Below are 25,425 nucleotides of genomic sequence, written 5' to 3'. Positions count from 1 at the left end.
TGTTTTGAGGTTCGTAATATCATCTAATCTGCATATAATAAGTAACAAAGTTACTATGGTTCAAATTACTTTACCAAAACCCTCGTTAAAAGAATATTATCTAAACGAAATTTTGTATAGATTAAAAAATATGGAATGTTAGAAATTTTGAGAATAATTATTTGAATCAGAAATTCTTTTATAAAGAAAATATTCCTTATGAATCGGGAGATCTCCTAACTCGTACGTTTTTATAGTTGGAATTTTTCAGCAGTTACAGGAGATACATGGAAAGTAAGAATGCATTTAAATATTAATTTCTTATACAGTGCTATTTTTTCAGATGCGAAAATAATTTCTTGGAATAAAAATAATTGCTCGCTACTTTTCAAATATATTTGCTGATATTTATTTATCCATAAGCACTGCATGCAATAGGTTAGAAATTTAAACGGAGCTGTTAATAGTTAAAGCTAAATAAAAGATTCCCATTTTATGAGACAAATGAAATACTTTTTGCCACAATATTTCCAAACAAGTTATTTTGCCTGTACTTATTATGTGAAAAATTTCCTATTTGCGTCTCAGTAATATTCAACAGAAGTTAATGAATATAAATTGAATGCTTTGTTTTAAACGAGAATGTCCTTGAAATTCTTTTCCTGGAAGGTGATATTTGATGTATGCAAGCTATACCAAAATTGATGACATACAGATTATTTAGATTTCAACATAATAGTAACTTGTGTTTATATTTATTTTTACAATAAATGGTATATACATTTTCCGTTTATTACTACATATGCATACAAAAGAAAGACAGAGGTTTTTAAATGTCAGTGGCTCTCAAAGATAAACTTTTTCTTGGAATTTTCATTTTTTTTGCACTGCAAAATAGCTATGTTCTTCCGATAAAGTTTTCCTTTTTATTGAAAGAACTTTAAATTTTTAGCATCTCGGATCTGATATTTATCTTTGCGGAAAATGAAATTGTTCTAAATCTCCTGCTTTTACATAGCAATAAGCAAAATTTCTGTAAAAATTGCAGTAAAATTACTTTTCTCTTAATATCTATATTAATAAAAGAATATTATAGTAACCATTTGTGTAATTTTAAACAATGGTAATGAATTAAAAACTGCTATTCAATATTTTATTGGACCTCCATAATATTGTAATTATGTATTAGATTACCAAATGAATAAGAATATTTAATACTATGTCATTTCGATGGAAAACACACATTCGTCATAAATGCATCTAATTCCTAATATTTTTTTTATCGAATTTAAATTCAGTGGCTTTAGAAGGCTTTAATAACACGTCAAGGAACTGTTCGGATGTGTGTGGATGAGTGGCACAAAAAAGCAAGACAAGTTCTTTCACTGGCAAGAAAAAAAAATTCCCATTGCTGATAAAATTGAATATTGATTTTTCAGAAGTACCAAAATAATTCGTAAAACATCTAATCAGATTGAAATAATTCCACCCTATTCTTGGTGGATGAATCTATTGCTTTAAAGTCTGATGTCAAATTCTTTTATTGTTGTTACAATTGAAAAATAGTAGCATAATTCTTTCAACATGTAACCTTTGCCAGTTATTTTTGCTTCGATTATTAGCAAATTTCATTGTTCTTCCTATGATGATTAGTCCATTGGATCACTTGTAATTAGAACTTTTTAAGATATTTTTCTTCACTGAAATTAAACTTACCTGATTCAAGTAATGCTGAGAATATTCACTCTGAACAGAACTGTTAATTCGTAGCAGAATCCCCGATAGGCCTTTTCCGTGCCAACTATTTTAATTACATTACTTTTTTATAATTTCCTTTCGAGACTTGCCGAATTATATTGCATGTAATTTGTTATTTTTATTTATTTTGTTTGAATCTATGAATAAAAACAAATCATTTGTGAAAAGAGAGAACTAAAGGCATATTTTTTAATTAGTACTTTCTGGTCAACAAGAAAAAGTAAGAAAATTGAGATCCGGCAGAAGAACCATCTTTGGCTCAAAAATTTTTACCTTTATTTTTTCTGGACTAAACATGAATCAATTGATGGGATTCATTAATTCAGCTAAAGAATAAAGTTTTTTTTTTAGTGTGACAATCCTGAATTAATTAGAGACACTATGGAAGAGTGAATTGAAACAATTGCGAAATAGTTTCAACATCATTCCTTGGCTATCTGTCATGGAATGACAGATAAATCATCACGAAACGAGCATAAAAAATCTATGCTCTTGAAGATTTATATTGAATGGGCAAGAATAGGTATGAATATTATCCTTTTCAAGTTGTTAGATGCATAGCATATTTCATCTTCAACATTTTGCAATTTTAATTCTATTAGATTTGTAGATCGATACGGGGAGTAAGATGTAAGAAATCGTTTACAGAGAATATTTCGGGAAGACAGGAAATCTAAAATAAAAGCAGATATAAGAATTCTATAAGCAAGAGACAAGAATTCTTATGTTAGCTTACGGCGTAAAGTGACTGAGCATTACAATGGCATAAGCAGCAATTCAATTTTAATAAAAAGATCATCGGTAAATGAAGGAATGAGGCAGATAACTATAAAAGCAAAACGCAAAAAGCAAATTCATTTAACTTTTATTCATCTCATCGAATAGGATGCAAATTATTAATCGAGCAGGAGGATGGAGTGGCTGAATTGGAGAATATCAAAGAGCATCCAAATCGAGCGAAAAAAATTCATCTTTTCGTCATGAAAGTATTAATTGTAATATATTTCAACAGATCTTAACGACAGATCTTTCCATATTCTGCTGCTACATTCAATGTTCAAGGTAAAAGACTGAAATTGTATTTACTATTCATGATCCAAAGAATTTTTTTAATAAAGGAATTTAATCTACATAAGTAAAATTAAGTAAGTTTCTAATTCAAGCTAATCATTAGTAGCATAATCTGTCATGATCGGATCGTTTTATTAATTTATAATGTACTAATCTAATAATTGCTTTTTCTTAATACTGCTCCAAATTACGAAAGTGGTCTTGATCTAGGAACAAATGGTTTAATAAAACCTTCTTAATTTATTTTATATCCCTGCATCTTGCCTTCAAGACAGAAGATGGGAAACTGTTGTTTAAATAAGCAGATTACCAGCTCTCTGTATAACACAACAATGATGCTTGGTCGATTAAAGATTTTATCGCTGATAATCAGACGCACTTTCTGATAATAATTCAGAGCATGAGATCCTTATAATTTCGTATGGTTCTCAGAGCTCATGTTATTACTTGCAGCACTAGTCTCCCATCTTAGAACAGGAGAAGAAATATTTATTCATTCTGTGATAAATAAAAATTAACATTCTTGGATTGAAGTTAAGGGAGTGAAAGCAATACAGAAATGACAAAATTTTAGGTATTTTTCTTGTATAATAAGAATGGAATGATTAAAAATTTGAATTGGCAGATTTTATGACCAAAAATAATTCGCAAATTAATCCAGAATTTTATTCAAATTAAATTAAAATAAACTTTATTTTAAAACTGTGTAGTTGAGAAGACAAGAACCACTGACATTTTAAAAAGCAAACTAATTGCTAACATAGGTTTGGGATGCAGCGTAAAAATAAAATTTATAATGGAATAAAAAATCATTAAAATAAATATAGAAGCATAAATCACCTTTAGTTTCTTCATAGATGCTAAAATATGAATAAATTTTTCGATATTATTGGGCATTAGAAGAATTAATTTCACTTGTTATTTTCTTTCATTTACTTATAAATCTTTAGTTAAAGTTTATTTGTAATTTAAGAATAAAAATTATGAATGAATACTATGCCCATAGAAGCAAATGCTCTATTATAAAACTGAGAACATTATCTTCTTAAATTCGAAAAAAAAAATGTATATTTTCAGAGACAGTGTTTCTAAAATTCCTTGCCATAGAAATGTTAATGCTATGAATTAAGAGAAAAAAAAAATCCGTGATTTAAAATCTCTATTAATAAATAGCATAAGATTTTCACGAGCAATCCGATTCATTTATTGCTTGAGTTTCTTTCCACATTTTTTGGATTTGTTTTCTGAAAGGATTTAAATTAAATTTTAATACAGTTGTACTGCGTTAATTTATATAATTTTTTGTAAAAGATTCTTAAATGAAAACATTTTTTTTTTTCATTTTATAGGCTGAATAATGAATCTTTATAAAACAGCGTATAGAACGAAGTCCGGAATAATTTAAGGAATTGTTTCTAATAACTTTGTGCATATGCATTTTTTTTTCAGAAACCAATTTATTTCTTTTAAATTTATCAATCACATTTTTTCAATCTTACAGTTCTGCTAAAGAAATTTTGAAGGAATGTTACGAATATTTGGAAAGGAACCGAGTATTATTGTGTTATGGCTGCCAGTATAAGTTTAAAAAATAATTAAAATTAAATGTAAGATTTGTTTCATAATTGTGACTAGAGCTGAAAAAAAGAATTATGCATTAACAGACTGCTTGCACAAAAGCTAAATAAATTAGCTTTAAGAAGAAGTTTACGCTATTAAGAAGAAGTATTGACCGGAGAAATCTCCTTCAAGTGATGATTTTAAAAAGGAAATAACTTATTGAGAGATTATAATAATAATATTATTTATGCTAGAGTTTCAGACATCATACGGAAGTAGTTTAAAATTAATAGTCTTTTTCAGTTTTTAAAAATTTAGCGAAATAAATTAATTACAATTTATAATTTTTGAAAAATTCAATGTCAAAGTCAATTTGAATCACTTATGTATAAATAACAAACAATAAACTTACTGTATATAATGAATTAGGAAAATGAGATTTCAAAATTAAATGCTCAATAAGATTAATTCGGAACCGTTTTCTTGCACCTGTAAATGGCAATGAGTTTTATGAATTAAAAAAAAAAGAGAACCCATTTCTTATTGAAGGAGATGATTATGCTAATACTGATTCGCTGAATGGGCAGTTTTAACTCTACATTATTTTCAATCCGATAGTCAGTAATTGAGATTTATTTTCAAAATGAGATAAACTTAGGCTTAAATATAATGCCATTAAAAATCATTAATCATATCTACAATGATAATAAATTTTTCTTATTATCCAAAAACAACGCGAATTAAGATTAAAACGAAAAAAGATTAAAATAAAATAAACTTGATAAAATTTGTTACACGCTTGTAATCCATTTTTCACACATTTTCAGAGTGCTGAGATTTAATATTTACATGATGGCAATTTTTTTAAAAAATATTTTTTAACTTAATTTTTAATTAATCCATTTATCAAATAAATTTTAATTCCATATAAGTGGTACCCTTTTAAATGGATTTAGAAAGAAACGATTTTAGGATTTTATAGCAAATAATTAAAGACTAAAAAGTAAGGAACAATCGAATAGAAGTTATACTTTCTTCACGCTCTAAAAAATTTATCTTATTTTAGAATATTCATTAGAAGCTTTAATTGCTTTTATATCACTAACACACACTTCGCAAAAAAGAAAAAAAAATGTGAATGAAGAGGACATTTTAGTTTAAATTATTTTTTCAGAATTCAGTGTCCAATATTACCTTACATTTCTTGTCTTCATTTTTTGAAAGCAAGAAAACCTATATTAAACTGCGTCTACATTGATGTATGTAACAACATGTAAACATTTATTATTGTTATAACTTTTAGCAACTTTTTGCTATGATGAATAAGCGACGAAAAAAAAAAATCAAAGGGGAATTGTAGCATAAAGAAGGCTACCAGAAGAATCTTAAATCAAAAGCAGATTTTAATTTCTATTCATTCTTCTATTAGAATGTTTGTATTAAACGAGCTTGCTTTAGTTAAGGGATTTGCTTAACATATTGAGTAGATTATGTATTGAATATTTCTCGATATTTACTTAATTTCTCTTTTTAGTAATTAGTACTTTCTTATTTAATAGTTTCATTATTATTGTTTAGTGAATGAATCTTTCTTAAAAGAATAACGGAATCATGTCTTTTTGTCCGCTATCAGAATAAATAATGAAAAATTCATTTCTACTGAAGAATTAAAACCCAATCGTTTTACAGTTACTGTGAGATCAAAGATTACTATTACTATTTTTGGAAACAGATATTTGTTCAGGCTAAGTCATTTAGAGTAGGATTTATGTTAAAAGAATTCATTAAATAGGAAAAGGAAATCGAGTCTGGTAGCCTTATGCAAGGTGATCTAAATTTGGATATTTTTAGATGACCTTGAGAAGCAAAAAAGCAAACTAAACAGAGAGGAAGCGACACATAAAGAGAAATGTAGTGCAACATCAGACATATGTTCCACTACAAACCTCTCCCGCATCCATTGAAGTTTCTTCCTCTTCCTCGACTATGTCCGACAATTCGGAGCGTCCTTCTATCTGCAATTCTTCTAAGACATCTCCCTAGCGAAGAAATATTCAAAGCTTTTCATTGTGGAAGAGTAAATTGAAAGAATTTTATCACAAGGAATAAACCGATCGTTTCACTTTCTTCTCTCATTTCTTAGGAACATATATGTTCAAATAGCCAAGTGAAATGATATCCGCTTCTTTTTCTTGGTTATTATGATGAGAATTTTCTCAATGCCAAATATACTTTAATAAATTAATCCTATAATCTATCAATATTGTCTTTTTGTGCTTTTAAGAATTAAATGATCCTTTATATACTTTCTTTGCATGAAAAATAAAATAGCTGTTTGCAAAAGCGTTGCGCATGTTGTAATCTAAAAAAAGGCTTTATAACTACGCCTCATGCCACTATTGTGGAAAAAAATTGAAGACTAATTTGCTACTAAATTAGATACTGCAGATATAGGTTTCTAAATCTAGAGAGGTGTCTAAATCTTCTAGTCGTCACTATAGACCTAGAAAAACAATGCAAAATATTATTAGCAAAATACTACTTGAGCAATGTAAAGATTTTAAGTCATGCAAACACTTAAAAATTTTACACACATGCAAAATCACTACAGCATGCCACGTTAGATTTATAAAAAATGTATACGCTTTTAAATGAAAGATACATATATAATATATATAAACAAATATTAAAGAATAATTAATTTAAATAATAATTTATTTGACATTTTTATAGCGAGATGATAACCTTACCGTATAATTACAGGTGACCAGGTTGATATGCGGACGGGAACTTTATATAATACATTTCATTTGCCGATAATATGTTTTTGACTATTCATTTGCATTTAACAAAATAGCATAGCTGAATTAATAAGACTTTTAATTTCAAGAAATAATTTATAACAAATTCATCCCAAATAATGAAGAACTATTTCTAGATGGTTTCCAGTCGATAAAAGCATGCATTAAGCCTTTAGATTATTCTGATATTCAGAATACATGCATGTGTATTTGGTTTTTAGCTTTGAAATTAAATATTTATTTACTTAAACAATTTGATTGTTTAACTTTTAGAAAATAGTGGTAAAGAATGCAGTTTAAACCAGTTATAAATATTAAAAAATAATAAATTTTGAATAACAGTTTTCCATCCCATTTATCTACGCAAAGATAAATTATTTAGGATTTTAACTTAAAAAAATTAGTATAAGGTTGTTCGTTTATTGCATTAACAATGAGGACATACTTTTATTTCTATGGGCTTATTTAATTGAAATCATACTCAGTAATAAAAAAAGTTATTGTTACAGATAGCATTTGTTCAGAATATTATTGCTATAAATTTTAATAGAGAGAAAACTGATTGACACAATGGCATAAATAGCCTTGATTGAAATGCTTATTTATATAATCTTTAGTTGAGAGTTTTTAATTCTTAATTGAATTCACGATGAAATGATTCATTCAAGGGATGGTTTTTCTTATCGGAAATGTTTTTATTTACTTGATAAGTGGAACAATAGAAACAAAAGGCCAAAGATAATCGCATTTCATGGACAGTTAAATTATTTTTCAAAATTCTGTGTCCAATTGACTTTCTGCGCTTACTTTTTAAACTTCTTCATATCATTTTTTTTGTAGCTGTCTCTTTCAGTTTGAGGTTTTATTTGAATTCATTTTCAGTCTTTTTCTCACTTATTAACTTCTCAGTACATGTTCAAAGTTTTGTTCTTAAATAATTAATTTCAGACATGTTCAGAAAACGTAAATAATGGTGAAAGTTAATTGATATCCTTTATATATATAAATTACTTTGAGGATGAAAGTTAAAAAAAAATGGAAATTGTCTAAAATTAATGATAAAAAAGATAAAGGAAATTTTTAAATGATATAAGGGAGGATACGTGAATAATTTCAGGAAATTTACTATATATATTCACATTAAGATGCATCTTGAATGAGATGTGCATTTAGTGCTATTCAGACTAATAATTTGTGTACGAGGAGAGAAAGTTATAAATTTAAAGGTTTTTTTTAAAAAAAAAAAAACTAATGAACAAATATTTAAGAATTATTTCGTTGACTTTCTTAGCTTCCAAGTAAAACCAGTTCTAAATTAAAACGCGAGCAAATTAAACCTCCATTAACATTTTTTAGGTAAAATGCACTCCATATCTTTATTTGATTATTTTAATATATTAATTCATCATTAATACTTAAAATATAGATACCTATATCAAATCTATACTTTCAGAATCTCTCGATTAAATGGAAAGGATTGAAGCACTCTTTTAATACATTAAAAAATATGTATTATAGGCAATTAAAAGAGAAGCAGCTAGAAGCGTTTAGAGTCGAAAAAGACTATAAGCTCTAAAGAATAGTAAATAAGAAAATATCCTTGTTTATTTTGAAGAATCTATATATTTTTTTAATATTAAAATTGTCATTCACATGAATTTGTGTTGAATATGAAAACTAGTAGCCGATTTGTATTTATAATGAATAATATTTGTTCATGAGTTAGGTGTAATAAAAAGCAATGATTTTCATTTCCAACTCTAAAGGATGATTAACGATGGTCGTCTTTTTTTAAAAGGGGGGGGGGAAATACTTCTTTTCAAATATTCCAATAACGGAAAGTTAGACACCAAAGCTTTGTATATGTAGATAAAAGCATCAAAAATAAATAGATCAAATGGAAAATTGGATACAATCACGTAAATATTGGTGACGCATACGAACTGAATTTTATATCACAACAGGGTGATGAACAGTTCTCAAATAATCAACGCAAGGGGCATTCTATTAGTAGTGATGATTTCCATTTTATTAAGCAGTGTGTGTTAGAAACAGATACATTGGTTTTATAAAGTTTTAAATTCAGGCAGTGGAATTTCTAGACAGAAACATTGGCGATGTTTAGTCTTCATTTCTTCAGCAACCCCAAACCTTGATTTTCCTAATGTTTGTTAGATGGGTTTAAAAAACAAAATCCACTTTTGATAGTATATTTCAGTTTTGCCTTTTTAGATAATCCTTCAATAATTTTTTTTATGAACTGTTGCCAGTTTATTAAAAAGTTTTCGAAAAGTCATAAACTTACGCTCATTGATTATGATTAACTAATTATATTCTTTGGTCAAAAATGTTCGAACACTTTCATATCTACAAATTTTTTCGAATTTCTTGTGAAAGAATGGGAGAGCTACCCTTTGATTTCGAACATGTAAAGAATATGCATGCATCTATATTTTAAATTGAAGATTCGGACACGACTGCATTTTGGAAACCGGCAAAGAATGGATAAAGTTAATGGATTCCAACTTTCAACAATTGTTTTCATTCTTAGGAGCAATATATTCTCGTTAAAAAATTACACGCATTCAAAAAAATATAAAGGACTTATTAAAAGATCTTAAATTTTTCTGCATATTTTTTGCTTATGCATAGTTTTCAGCAAAAATATAGAGAAATTACAAAATATTTAACAATATACTATCAATATTAAATGTAAACAGAATGTTTAACAATGTACTTATATTAAAATATAAAATAAATATTTTGAATTCCAAGGAAATATGAGTATTTTCAGTGAATAATTTTTAATTGCACATGCACAAAACATAGTATTTTTTTATATAATTTGGAAGCCAAAATATTGTAGAACTCGTATGAAAAATGAAGAAAAGTACAGTGTGTCCATATCTAAATTACCCTGTTTGAAAGCTGTCTACAGATGAAACTTCTGTTCAGAGTTATGAAATTTTGTACAGGTCATAATAAAAGGATGGAAATTTGTTTCAGCAAAGAAAGAAAATAGTTCAAAATTTCAACGCCAGAGGGAGATTTTTAATGAGTTACACTTTTACGATAGTTTTTTTTTTTTATTCACATGTCACTAACACAATAACTCATACTCATTAAATTACAAACTCTTTAAAATGAGCTGTAAATTTAAATTAAAATATTTTAAACCCTTCTTTTTTACAACTTTGACAGCAACTGCTGTCAAGTACTCCCGAGCTCACTGTTCTAAACTTTAACTTACAAAGAAAACAGCCACTTCACAGTTTACACGGGAAGAACAATAAATTCAAGTGGCGAAATGTCTTTCGATGCAGGCACTCCAGCTGTCTTATGAAATTTATCTTCAAATGCAAGAACAACTGTAAAAGAACAAGAAATGCAAGAACAACTTAAAAAGGTTCGTTCAATAATTCCACTCGATCGAAAACCTTTTCGTTAAAATTTAATTAAAATTAATTTTCGTTAATTTTTGAACAAAAGGTTTAAGCAAACGAAGGAGAAAAAACAAAAACGAAGAAACAAACATTTTACATATTCGTAACATATCCAAGAACATACAGCCTTCAGCTGTGGAAAATGTTATCTTACGTTTCCAGATGGTAGTCTGAAAATGATGTCCGTCATGCTGAACATGTTTTGTGGCAATAAAACTTGTAAATAATCGTAAATATATGCTAATTTTGCAACTCATGAAAATACGCTGTCTGGGAATGAAATTTTGAAATATTTATTTTATTCGCACAAACAAATTACAATGCCTTTATTATGTAATAAAAAATTTATGAACTTTATGAACAATAGTTTCGTCTATAGACAACTTTAAAATAGCGTCATTTAACTATGGACACTCTATATATGCCACATTTGGTTCATATTCAGTAACATGGAAATTCGAAATATTTACTTTATACTATATTTGTAGTGCATTGCAACATATTCTATAAGTTTCACAAGACTGTTCGTAAAAAACTGTACGTATTATAAACAAAAAACATACAGAAACTTTAAAAGTCTTTAGAAAATCCTTTATAATTTCCCAAATATATGTGTTCCTTTTGGCAGAATGAATATATACATCACTCCCAGCAAAAACAATCATCGATGAAAGTTGAAAACCATTTCTGACTTTTGTGAAATGGGAAGGCTCCAAATCTTTTGCTTCTGCAATCTGTTTGATTTCCTAAATGCTCTCTAATCTGAATCTTCACTTTAAAATGTAAGTTTATGCATATTCTTTACATGGTTTAAATCCAAAGGCAATTTATCCAGTCTTTCAGAAGTAAAAACGTGCAAATGTGAAAGTGTCTGCATATTTTTGATAATATATTGGTGGTAAGCATAATATTACAGTTTTCTGATTTGTTATTGGCGACTTAAATCATTTGACAGTGAAATTCAATTAATTACAAATTTATTTACTATGTATCGAATCAATCTCCAATATTAACTGATTAATGAAATTAATATAAAAAACAGCTGGCATGGTGGAAAGAATAATAATATTTGACAATAAAATGACAGTTATTTAGAATTTTCTATTATATTGGTTAAATTTGATCGAATCTTTGATTAAATTTGAAGGTGATCTTTCTTAATTACTAATACATTTTTAATATTTAAAGAAACTATTAGGCTTTTATTTTAAATTAATAACCCCATAAAGTTTTTATTAATACTGATTTATTGTTATTAGATAAAAAACTATTTCATTGAAAAAACTTTATTAAGATTTGCTGAGTTTTTATGTATTAACTTTAATGATAATTCAAAATTGAAGTTTTAATGGAAAAAAATTGCGTTATTTACCTCTTCTTTCCTGTGGAATCAATTGATACTTGCCTGGCAAAATAATCAGCACCATTTTAATATTGTCTCGTCTTTTTCTGCTTGCAATAATTGTTTATTTCCCTTATATTTTGCAAATTTTTGATCTTATGTTGTAATTAATTTTTTATTGTTTCATTTACATTCTTGTGTTTTACATTCTACACATTTACATTTACATTCTACGATTTTTTTAAAAAAATATTTCTATTATGCTTGTTTCTTTAAAACCTTGTTTCTTATATGGAAAGCATAAAACAATTTCACTGAATGATAAGAATAAAATTTTAAAAGAATTTGATAAAACTGTAGAATTAACAAAAGTAGAACCAATAAAAAAATAGAATATCCCAGTTTCAGGTTTGAATAACCATTGTTTTGATCGTAAAAAAGTCAAGGATAAAGCACAGTACACTGAAATTTCGCTTCATTGAAACTTCATGCACGAAGTCGAATTTCCTGAAGTTAATGACATTTGAATTACATTTTTAGCATAATGCTGAGCATCAAATATCCCCGTGAAAGGGCCCATATTCATATAAAAAAAACGACTTGGAATTTCAAGTCAAATGGAGATGTATCATCCTGAAAAAATGTATTAAATGGTTCAAAAATTTGCAAAAAAAAAAAAAAAAAAAAAAAAAAAAAAAGAAAAGGCGGAATACAGCAAAAGGACGTTTTTAGTGTTGTTGGAAATAGTCTCATCATCTCATACTTGCAAGAACTTTCGAATTGAAAGGTAGCAATTAATATAGTGAAAGAATTTTAATGATTGTTTTACTTTGTACTAGCTTTGATGGACGTGACAGAAAGAATTCTCTTACCACAGGGAAGTAAAAAAAAAATGAGTTTTTTTTTAAACTCTCCCTTTATATATTTAATTAATCAATATACACTAAGTCGCCAAAATACTAGGAACACCACACGCCTACAGCAAGCATGCTGACGTTATAAATCAGATTCAATGCAAAAAATAAAGCTTCATTTAGTCAGAAATCTATATATATATGGTAATCTTTGTTTATGAGTATCCTCTAGAGTCTAAAAAATCTACTGACATATTTTATTCAAATCTCTCTCTCTCTCTCTCATATATATATATATATATATATATATATATATATATATATATATATATATATATATATATATAAAAGGCAATCTTTGTTTATGTGCGTACTCTATAGACTAAAAAACTATTGGGCAGATTTTATTCAAATTTTGCATACACATGTATTGAGGCACTAAGACGATTTATGGAAAGTTTCGTGAAGATTAACAGAATACTTGATTTTTTATTAATTAAAAGCTTTTTTCGCGTCTCGAATCTTTCTAATTATTTTCCTACGCCGACGGGAGAAGGTTCCTTATTCCTTTCATACATCAATGAGGCAAGACCTCTGATAGCGTAGAATATTATTTTCGTATGCGCAGTGTGTTAAACTATTTTCACCGCCTGTTAAATTTTAGAGACTGCACAGTTTTTTTTTCTCTACCCCAATGAGGTAAGGTTTTAAAAGTGTTTCGCCTACTAGTTTTTTTAGTGGTTTTTGCGTTGAAAACTAAGTACTGTTAATGAATGGATCTTTCGGATTTATTCTGATGTATTTCTGAATTAAATTAAGAAAGAACAAAAAACAATTAAAATCTTTTAACTTAATTTTCCTTGCGTTTAAAGGGGTTAAAATCTATTTTAACACAAGCACAGTGTGTTATTTACAATTTGAATTATAACGGGAACGTTAAGTTTTATATAATTTTGTAATATTCAATTATTTAATGTCTTGAAAATATCTTATGTTTAGTACTAATTCTGAAGATTCTACAGCCCTATCTCTTTCTGTCAAAAGGGCATTTTAAACCGATTATTTTATTTAGAGAGCGATTTGAATTATATCGGATAGGTGTCGTTATTTTGACTACAGGATTTACTTTCATTCTGACTTTTATAATGTGAAAGGATACATTTTTTGTTTCATCATGTTCAGCTTTTTAATGTTTTGTCAGTTTCTTAATGTTCTGTATTGTGATGATTTTGCTACATTATTAAGTGAAGTTTTGTTAGCATATTGAATGACATTTAATCTTCATTATGTTAATTTTACATTCTGATTGTTCTACTGCTGATAATTCTTGAAATATTAATTGTAATCGCTTATCATTTGCTCGTATTTCACTGATTTGGATAAGTGGAGTTACTGAATGATTTTGAATTTCAGGTCGATACTCTCCTTTTAATAAAAGAGTCCAAAGATTACGTGTATTAAAAAAATTTCACATTCAGTAGTATTGACCTCGGTCAAAGCCGGGTATATCAGTTAGTACTAAATAAACTAAGCACAAAACGAAGAAGAGATGTACGAGTGATTTTGTGGGCCCAAGAGGAGCCGGTTCTATTTATTTCCGAAACCACTTATATATTTGGTTTTATATTATATAACAGTGGCTCTAATCAACAGATAGGGGTAGAAATTGCATTTGAAAGAAAAAAGTGCCAGATGACAGGCATTATATGCAACAACAAAACTTCTACGATGTAACAGCAGCGATATACAGCAAAGAATTGCTGCAAAAATATCCATGGATCTCTCTACAAGATGAATTTTGTAATGAATTAATTTTAATATCCGACAAGCAAAGAAAATTTCGTTGATATCGCTACAAATCACCCCCCCCCCAAAAAAATGGCTCCTGTGGACTAAGCAAAAATTGATATTACGTATTTGATAAGTGGAAGAATGCTGCCTTATCTGTTAGTCCAGATCCCCCACCCCCAAATCACGCAGATGGCATAATCTATGCGGGGGATATTAGTAGGATGAAATGAGATGTCCACAGCTCTGAAACACAACGATACAATTTGATAGAATTAAGAGCTGCATTTTATTAGCATGTTCTAAATTCCTTCTCAACGATTTCAGCAACATGTAGACTCCATGAGTAAAATTATATCTACTATCATCAAAGCCAGATGATGTTCAACACGATTAATATTGTGTAAAAGGGTGTTCTTAATATTTTCGCCACTTAGTGTAAATATAAGTGTATTGGAAAAATCCTTTGAGTGCATTATCATTTAAGCTTAAATATTTCTCTTCTAATATTCACAGTCTGTGCTTTTAATGACTCAGATTAGTTAAGCGGAGATTTAAAAAACTCTTTCCGCTCTACAGAAGTATTCCTTTTTGCATTAATACAGCCAAAATCTGAAGAATTCAGCACTTTTTTCACTTCAAAGAGTTTAAGCAAAATCCAAACAAACAATCATAATACAATATTAAATGTTAAGTGCTTGTCACTTCGTTCCACAGCGCAGCATTTAGTTAAATATTGTGAAGTCATGTGTCTGTCATGTCACATAAATCGATTCCAATTATTATTTTAATAAAGCTAAATTCGACATAATTATTTGTGTAAATGAGATGACACTCTCATAATAAATTTGCTAGAACGAAAAATTAATGATCTCTAAACACCTGGTCACCAAGCGCGGTTTTGTTGAAACGAATTTCTCTTTTCCTTTTAAGACATTCACCAAAAAAAACACACACAAAGTTTTTTTATCTACGACAACACCGACACTAAACACAATCCGAGACGTTTTCGAAGGTACCTTGGATGATGAGAAGGGTGAATCCAATGGATCAAATGCTCGAGCTCTGCGGTTAACGTGGTTGAGCAACTCTGTAAGCTCAGTGTCTGATTCGGAATCCGAGCTCGAGCTACGCCTCTCGCGTGGCGTCCGTTCGTCGAACATCCGGCCTCTCAGGATCACACTCTGTGATCGACAGAAATGGATTTTATCATAAAGAAGAATATTTGTGTGACTACAGTTAGATCTCGGCGATTCCAGAACATAGGACAGACTTAAGAGCCAGCTCAATTGTAAGTATTTACTCTGGTCTAATATGACCTAATTAGTTTTATTTTCGACTCAAATTTTACCTAATCGCCCTTTGTAACAAATCCTTCTTTATTTTAGAAATTATAGGTCCTTAAAGAATGAACTCAACCGGCGAGATCCAACTGTCTTCCTGCATGACAATATATGAAAACGAAAACTTAATTGTACTGAGAATATTTAACCAATGCTTAAGAGTATACAATTTCCTTTATTTCATATTTTACATAGTATAAAAATTCCTCATACTGAGAATACAACTTGCAATCGAAAGTAATTTAAGTACAGATCGTTGTAAATGGTCATACTGATATTTTTAAATGTTTAAGCTGCAACTGTACTTCAAAAGATAATCGATATTTCAAAATTATTTCAAAACCACAAATAAAATCTCTAAAAAATCAGCGTATGAAAACATATTAAAGACACCAAACAATAATTTAAGTTGAATGTTTTAACCTTTCTTATTTAATGAGGAATGTTTGGAAGATGTAAAAGCAACAAGAAAGAAATAAAATTACCAAAATTTTTAAATGATTTAAAGATTACTTCACTCACAAAAACTTTTATCACTGCTTCTGATTACAGTGCTACACATAATATGAAACGGATGTATACAGAAAGTGTTAAAATAATTTTCTTCATTCACTGTAAGATAAAATGATTTCCTATGAAATAGGAATAATACATATGATTGCAAAATAAATACATATAAAGAATGATAATTCATTCCACCAAAATTAAATTCTTAACACTTAAACACAAAAATATAAAGAAATGATTCCTATTGATACTGTTATTAAAGATATGTGATTTTTTATGAATATATGGATCACCCAGATGAGAAATGCTCTATTCTCATGTCCTCAGTGGCAAAAAAATGTAATGCTATGGATATTTTTGGGATATATATTTTCGAATCAGGTATATTTGGTTTAAAATAAGATTACATACATTTGTGACCAGATGAAAAAATATGCTTCCTCAGCGTAATAAACATGTTCACAATTAACTTCTGAATGTCATTCATTTTTTATGGTTCTTTCGAACTGCTTTATATGTATTTGTTTTGACCAACTATGCATTGTGACATCTTTGGTTTAAGATGCAGATAATTAGAAAAAATTTTTTGTTGTTGTTTTTGTAGTATTTTGCCTTTATTTCACAGTAAGAAAAAATGCGACATTATCACTACAAAATATTACAGCCTTCATAGATAATCTTCAGAATTAATAATCAGAATTTTATAATGTATTGTTTAAGACAGATACGGTATTTTGGCAGACTTATAGTAGTTTCATTAAATATTTTCCTCTTCTACTTGTAGAGAAAAATTATATTAAGAATATTCTTTTTTTTTATAAAGGATGTTGAGTTTTCCAAAAATTACTACTGCAATGATTTGTGTTAAGATGCAAATTTGATATTAGATTGCAGTACGAGATCAAAACATGATTAAAAAAGAACTACACTATCATGGAATATAAAAGCTTTTTCAACAAAATCATGAGGGATTCTCAAATTTGATTAGAGTATAAACTACAGGATGGTTATAATTCAAGTGATCCTAATCAGAGACCATTCTGTTTGACATATTTTGTTTAAACTTGGTGTATGCGTTATTTGAATCACAGGGAAAAGAAATCTGTTACAAAAATTAATTGCACAAATTTCGACCACTAGGTGAAAAGGTGGCACATAAAGAGCAAAAACATAAGCTTTTAACGCAAAACTTTATTTAATAACATCTTTGTTCAATCTGTATTCTATTTGTGTCAACCATGCGTTCACAGCGCATTATAGCTTGTTCAACAGCAGCCCGAAGTGTTTCTGGAGGAATTGTAGCAACATAGCTTGCTATTCTTACTTTCAATTCGGGTAGAGTTCGTATACTTTCTGCATAGGGACGATCTTTCAAGAACTAGAATCAGAGATTCAAGTCTGGAAAACATCGAGGACAGGCAGTCAGAAAATGTATCGAAATTACTCGACCATCCCCAAAGTGGGTGCGAAGCAGTTCCTTCACTTGTCAGATAAAATGGGTGTTGCACTTTCTTGCATGAAGACAATAGTTCTTAAACATTCGCGTTCTTGTAAGGCACGTAAGAATTCGCTATAATATGCGCCCTTGTTGATACAAGCTTTAGGCCCTTGAGGAGTGTTCTACTCAAAGAAAAAAAAGCATAGAATAAAATCACCTCATATAGCCATGAAATCAGAATGCAGAGGCTGTTCTTGCACTACGTTAGGCCGCTTTGTTTCTCATATGCGACAGTTCTGAATATACACTGTTTAGGGTAAAATACGCCTCATCTGACCACAAAATGTTCTAAGGCCATGCATTGTCAGTGGCTATACTAGCCAGAAATCAAAGCATTGTTCCAGATCTTGAGATTGCAACTTTTGCACTACGTGGATCTTGTATGTATACCACTTTAAAATGGATTACAGAACCTCATGTATCTTAGACCTAGGGAGAGATAAATCACACGACACCGTTCAAGCACTTAACAAAAAATATTGAGAACCCGAGTAATCAGAATAATAGGGACTCTTTCGACATTTTCATTTAAAATTCATTTCTGTCCTCTTAGTGGTAGCACACCAAACTCCCCAATAATCTTTTTTAATCCATTCTTCCAGACAAAAGGCTTTTTTTGCAAACTTCTCAAGCGTCGAGACCAAGCCAGTTCTATAAAACAACTTGACCATTAAAGTTCAATCTTTTTTTCTCTAATTATATGAACGATTTTACGGCACTAACTGCTGTTATTTTTAAATATTTCTGTTTTGCATCGAGACCTTCCTATATTGCATAAAAAGCACTATCTAATAGTCAAAATTTAAGGCCTTTTCTGCAATTTTCTTTTCCCCGTATTCCACAAGACACATAAATCAAGTTTCGAGGAAGTACTTTAACTTGCATGGGCTCTGCAGAAGTCTGAGAAGGGTCACCTTTAATCATAATTAACGTGTATTTTTGTCTTATGACATTGATGTTGACATATTAGTGGTTTAGGATTAGACAATGTTTAATGTTATCGACCGACACCTCTTTACTGAAATAGATACACTGCATGAGCACTTCAGAGCTATGAAAAGTGAGCGGGATGAGTGCGTTATTATGACTTATTTGCCTATTTATTTATTTTGCTATAATTAAACGAAAATTAAATCAGTATAAATTAAACTCAAAAATTAACATTTTTTGAATGTGTTTCTTGGCGCCTTGATCAGATTCTTGCGTTTATGATGGAATCAAAATATGTTTAGTTCATTACAATCTTTTCCTTCACAAGGCTGATTTGTTTAGAAAACAAGGAAAAATAATGAAAGAGAACCAAAATTATAATTTTTTTAAAACTCTTTATTTCGATTTTTAAAAAGTAAAAATATCCTGAAATTTCTTATATAGGCTGTAATCCCTTTCAAATAAATAATTATATTTTGTAAAAATTTTGGGTTTTTTTTTTTCAATTTGAACATAATATATTACAAGTTCCCAGGATTTAATAATAATATGCAGTTTGTATATCAAAGCATGTATTTTTCAAGAGATAGGTCATCTGAAACCATTTTTAGACTAAATCACCTATAATTGTAATAGCTACAATTAATGTTATTACAATCATTAAATTATTTAAAATCTTTACCAATGAAAAAAAAATGAAAAGATTTGTTTAGATAAGCGAATAAAAACATTTTCACTTAGAAATACTATATTTGCAATAATATATTTGATTTTGTTCCAACTTTTGTTAAGGTTATTTATTGCAATAGGTTGAAGAAAGTAGTTATTTATAAGTACAATTTATGATGACTATTTATGTGATATAAATATATGACAATGAATATATGTTATACAGGTAGTGATGAGGGTGCTTCTTAACATTAATAGAAATCCATGTTTTGAAAAAATAATTAAAAAAAATTCTGTGGGCTAAAAGTTTTTGTTCCGATAACAGTTTAAGAAAAAATCAAATGCTTGATCAGTCTTTTGAGATGATTCTGGTGGATTGAAAGTTCGGGGAATATTGATGGTGTTCGAAATGTGAATAAAATGCATCATTAGAAACATTCCTGATACGTTTGTCATCTCATAAAACTAAAAAGAATAATTTTCAATAAAAGCTGAATGTTCAGAAAATAATCACGTATCCTTATCTGCAGAATTGTCTGCGAGACATAAATTAGTTTCAGATGTATATATTTAAATTTCGTTCGAAAATTCGACAGAAGTAATTTATGAAAAATTTGACATTCATTTTCTTAAATAAAATCAGACAAAATATCTAACCAATATAAGAAAACCCCGAAAGTAAAATTATCCTTTTGATATCAATCTTAATACAAATAAAAATGTACATTTACTTTAAATTGCAAGATATTATCTCATAATAATTACTCTGCAAATTTTTTGCATTAAAAATAGAATAATCATGAATGACTTATGAAAGCGGAAAAATTGTAATGTGTAAAATAAAAACGAATCTTTAATTATTCTTTTACTTCATTAAATTCTTAAAGAGTTTTAAAATTAAAACAATAGAAACTGTAATAATTAACCAAGAATTATTCTTCTATGGAAAACAAGATGAGAACTCGAAGGATGAAAATTGCACTATGACGTTTATTAAGAAATTCTTTTTGAAAGCAAACTCTCATTGTCTGAGCCTTATTCAACAACACGTGGAACAATAAGTCATTTTATTCTGTCGTTCGAACAACTGGATAAAAGTCTTTTAATCGTTTCAACCTTGACTAATTTCCTTTCTGCATTGTTCTTCCTTTTAGATAACTATCTATTACATTCTGTCAAAACCTAGTTTGCGTCACACACCTCCTGGCATTTTTTTTTTTTTTTTTGTTCTTGATTGGAAGCATTTTTGTAAAGGTGCTTTTAATTTTTTGAATAGAATGTTTTCTGATTCGCAAATTGGAGCTAATTTATAATAACAGTTATGCATTAAAAATGTATAATACTCATTAATATATTTTATCCATTAAAATTTAATCATAAATGAAAAACTAAACATTCACGAATAGTTATTAACTAAAAGTCAAAGTTAAGTCAAATGAATTTAAATCTGAAAAATTTTATGCTTACTATTACAGTCATTTTTTTTTGTTACTATAGGAAAAAGCGAAGTCTATTTCATACTGTTGTATTTCAACAACAGATTTATTTATCCCTTTCTCTAACTTAAATAGCAATCTTTTGTGCTAAATGGTCCATTTTTCTGAACCTTCAAAGAGTCCGAGGACAAAATCACTCTTTAAGCATAGCTGCAAGAATTCCCTGGAATTAAAAATAATTTGCACGGAATTATGTTTTAAAATGCCAGGTTCATTAATTTTGAGTTGGATCCTATATAGCAGTTGTTTGATTTCAGCTTGCTGTGTTTTAATAATAATATTTGGCATTTTGAATTATAAAATTATTTAGAAAAAACGATAATTTTTTTTCTGATATTACCATTTGTTTAAATATTTTAAATTTACATACGATAATTTACAACACTAAGAGGCAAGATGCAATCTGATTTCGAATATTTTATACGACACCATCTACTACAACCTTTTAATTTATAATTCTAAATTTCATATTGATATGAGTTTTTAAAGAAGAATCATCATTATAAATTGTTGTTATATCAATATAAGCATTTGGAGAATCATTTGTATAAATAAGCTATAAAATTTCATGTCAAGGGTTTTTTTTAATGATTTTTCTGATAGTTTGGAGATTATTAAATCTGGGATGGGGATGAACTTTGTTCACATGGCAGAGGTATTCATAGATAATCAATCTAATTTATTCTAATTTTAAATATTCTAAGTTAAACCAAAAAAGAAAAGAAAAAAGCTTATTCACCTTTTGCATACTCCTCAGGAGCTCATTTGGAACTACGCAGATTTGAGAATCACTCGAAAAACCTTCTGAAGATTTACTCTTGACTGTAATGCACTTTTTGTTCATTGCTAATAGTTGAGAACCATCAATCAGGGCATGATCGCCTGAAAAATTCATAAAAATGAGCTTCTAAATCAATGAATGCTCAATAATTAATGACAGCAAATTTGTAATAACAGATTTATTCTGGATTTAGAATATTATCACTCTTTAGTTAACTTCAAAGTTTTTATTGCTTCTTTTACTGTTACAAGGCCAATGTGATGGAATCGATATGGCAGTGCTAACTTCTATATTGATGACACCCTTTCGGCTTAAGATAATGAAATGTTATGAGAATACAAAAGTAAAAGATTATATAGATAACATTGTAATGTTGTAATATTTACAGTTAAGATTAAGTTAACTAATGTCTTGAATGGTTTATATCAGTATTATGCCTTTCTTAAGAATAAAAATTGAAATCGATTGGCTCTTAACTCAAGACATGATCTTGCGAAATGCTCCTGTAAATAACTATTGCAAGCACAATGATATGATACATTTTGTCTCTACAAATGCAATGATTTTAGAGTATAACTTAAGCCACAACAAGATTATTCCTTGCGATCTTTGAATTGATAAATGCGCAAAAAACAAAATCTTAGTTAATGAATTTTGAAGATTTTATGATTCTTGCTCTATGAATTTTAATTATCCAATTCATTTTCAAAACGGCCCACTTTAAGGACGCTTATCTATGGCAGCTTGGCGTAGGGAATTCTTAATGTGCAGTAGCGTATGGTCTGCAGCTTGTGCTACTATTGTTAATCAAAAGGAAATCGCATTGAGCAGGCTACAGATTAATCGCACAGTATAATTTCCGCATTGTATTGCTCTGTCTATGTTTTACAGAGAAAATCATTAGGCAAAGATGGTCACTAGTAAATTATAAAAATGTATTCGGAAATAAATTTGGCCAAGTTTGGTAATGATATTGACAAACATCTAGGAACATATCAAAAATTTGAGTCATAGTAAAATCATAAATTTTTGTACGAAATGTCTCGGTTTCCGATATTATTGGTAAAAAACAGCAAGCTAAAAGCTTACTTATGTTTAAATAAAATGATCAGCTGGGAAATTCATGTGCCTGTAAATAAATTATAAGTTTTACACACATAAATTTGTTTGGTAGTATGAATGCTAGAATAATGTTTCATGTTTACATATGATTAAGAGCAGTACCTTATCAAAGCTGAGACAAACTTATCAGAGGGCCAATTAAATCAAGACTAAACAGATGAAAAAAATGTAAGTAAGAAGTTTATTATTTCAAAAGTAATCGCCATAACATATTAAAACAATTATCCTATTGTGAGGCAAGACCGTCAATGTCCTCATGGAAAAATGTTTACAGTTGCCCGCGGAACCATGATTGTACCTAAGGGTAAACATCTTCGTCCAAAGAAACTCGGAAATCGACTCCTATGAATGTCTTTCTTTCAGTCTAAAAATATGGAAATCGCATGAGAAGTGATCTGGACCGTATGAATGTGTGAGAGCTTCCCAACGAAACTTTTGGAGTATAGTCTTAACATTCTTGGTAACTTGGAGAGCATTATCCTGCAACAGAATGATACCGTCTATCAACATTCTTGGGCATTTGCACTTGATGGTAAAACCATGGACTGTGCACTGTGCAAAAATTGAATTGCGACACCGTGTTCCGAAAAATTCAATGAGAGCGGGTTCTTGCATTAAAAGAGAAGATCATAAGGATTTCCACATATCTAACGAGCATGATTTTGGATTTTTTTTTCAGTGGAAGTGAATCCATGTGCTTTTATTGTTGGCTCTTGCTCTCTGACTCAAAATGACGACACCGTCTTTCATACCCCTCTACAATACGGGACAGAAAACGGTATTTTTCATCGTGATACCTCTGCAAGTACCGTAGTGATATCGACATTCTGTGTAACTTCTATCTGTTCAACTTCTACTCCTCAGTGAGGCTGTGGGGAACTTACTGCACACAGGTTTTCCAGCACTTCAGATGTTCTATCAAGATGGCGTGAGCGGTATTGTGACTAATGCTCAACATGAGCCAAATGTCTTCTACTTTCTGCCATCGGTGCTTTCTGACTGTAGTATTCACCGCAGTAATGACTGAAGGAATAATGATACAATGAGCTTGTCCCGGCTGCTAGATGTCTTTCAATGACAGTCGACCGTCTTTCTAGTTTATTCCACTTAAATACACACACGCGCGCGCGCGATATGCTGTATTCGCCATTTATAGCAAACAAATATTCAGGCACGAGTTTCACTTCTTAACACTTATTCCGTTGTTAAAAAAAAAAAAAAAAAGCATTAAAACACGCTGTTCCTTTTCCCCAGCCTCTATAGTGATGTCAGACGCACGCGCGACTCCTGACCTCATTTCAAGCACGTCTAACAGACAAATGATGCAACTTTGAACGTTCCGCTGCTCCTTCTTGTTTCTCAATAGAGAGTACTTCTATACACAAACCTACCTACGTTAACAATTACGGCGCCATGCTCATTATATAATCTATCTAGTTTTCATTTGACAACCGCTTATATATTCAAATAAAAAAGCTTGATTAATGTAATGTTAGACAAATAAGAATTCATTTCGAATCGATAAATTTTTGTTATAACCAGAATAGTCTAGAATTAATTGTTACAAGGTTTCACTATGGCAGACAAGAATATCCGTATTTTTAAAATTCTGTATAACAGGCATTATAAATTTGTTAGTTCTGAATATTTCCTTCCGATTATTTTCTTCTGTTGTCTATAAAAATAGCATAACTACTTTATTATTTGAAGAAAACCTCATTTTTGTTTTGAAGAATTGTATTTTACTTGAAGGATGATGTAACATTGCATAGACTAACCTGTGGGGCTTTCAACCTCTGCAATTTGTCTTCCTGCAGCAAACACTCCATACCCTATAACCGGTGCTATGGATGTCGAAACCGAACTTGTAATGACAGGCATCCATGTGACTAATAATGTTCCGTCTTGCGGACCCTGTTCCACCTGAACATTAACAGGTGGATCTGGAAGACCTGAAAAAAAAAAGATAATTGCGAAATCAGATTCAATTTTTTTTTTTTTTGAAGAATCAAAAAATGAAAAACATTCTTTGTATCAAACTTCATGGCGTAGTCATGAGACATCTACTTATCAGCATTCAATACACGAATTTTAATCTGCTTTGATTATCTGCCATTACTTTCTTTCAAATTACTATATAATCAATTAATTTACAAAAAAAAATTAAAATATTTCATTTAAATAAATTTTAGCATACAAATTTCCATCATTATTGTATTCTGAAAGTTATTCATTTTCTAAATATCAATAATATTTGTTAAGATTGCAATTATTGTTCTTTCTAGAAACTTTCTGATGCTAAACGAGGGTTTCTGAGTCACGTCCTAATTCAGTCGATTCTTCATCAAACACTATCTATCACTTATTCTCACTATTATGTACTAAATTCTAAGAGGAAAAATATTTTATCTGATGGCGTTGATTTAAAGCAATAATTCAACAGGTGCTTGCAATTTTATGGACATTATGTTTTGTTTACTGAA

General features: G+C 29.2%; 1 protein-coding gene across 6 annotated transcripts in view; it reads right to left on the bottom strand.

Annotated features, from left to right (window-relative positions):
- Positions 1-25,425, bottom strand: part of LOC129960447 (RIMS-binding protein 2-like) — a 104,690-nt gene that overhangs the window by 27,968 nt on the left and 51,297 nt on the right. For 3 of the 6 annotated variants that reach the window (XM_056073884.1, XM_056073885.1, XM_056073889.1), the window contains exons 15-18: positions 24,721-24,894; positions 21,779-21,921; positions 15,616-15,780; positions 6,315-6,407 (exon numbers count right to left, since the gene is read on the bottom strand). In XM_056073884.1, the coding sequence (XP_055929859.1) occupies positions 6,315-6,407; positions 15,616-15,780; positions 21,779-21,921; positions 24,721-24,894 (575 nt within the window). The remainder of the gene's footprint in view (positions 1-6,314; positions 6,408-15,615; positions 15,781-21,778; positions 21,922-24,720; positions 24,895-25,425) is intronic. The other 3 variants (XM_056073886.1, XM_056073887.1, XM_056073890.1) reach the window with 3 other exon arrangements.

Source organism: Argiope bruennichi, chromosome X2 (genome assembly GCF_947563725.1).
Source record: "Argiope bruennichi chromosome X2, qqArgBrue1.1, whole genome shotgun sequence".
Classification (NCBI taxonomy): Eukaryota; Metazoa; Arthropoda; class Arachnida; order Araneae; family Araneidae; genus Argiope; species Argiope bruennichi.
The sequence above is the reverse complement of the archived record's forward strand: the minus strand, read 5'-3'. Positions and strand labels throughout refer to the sequence as shown.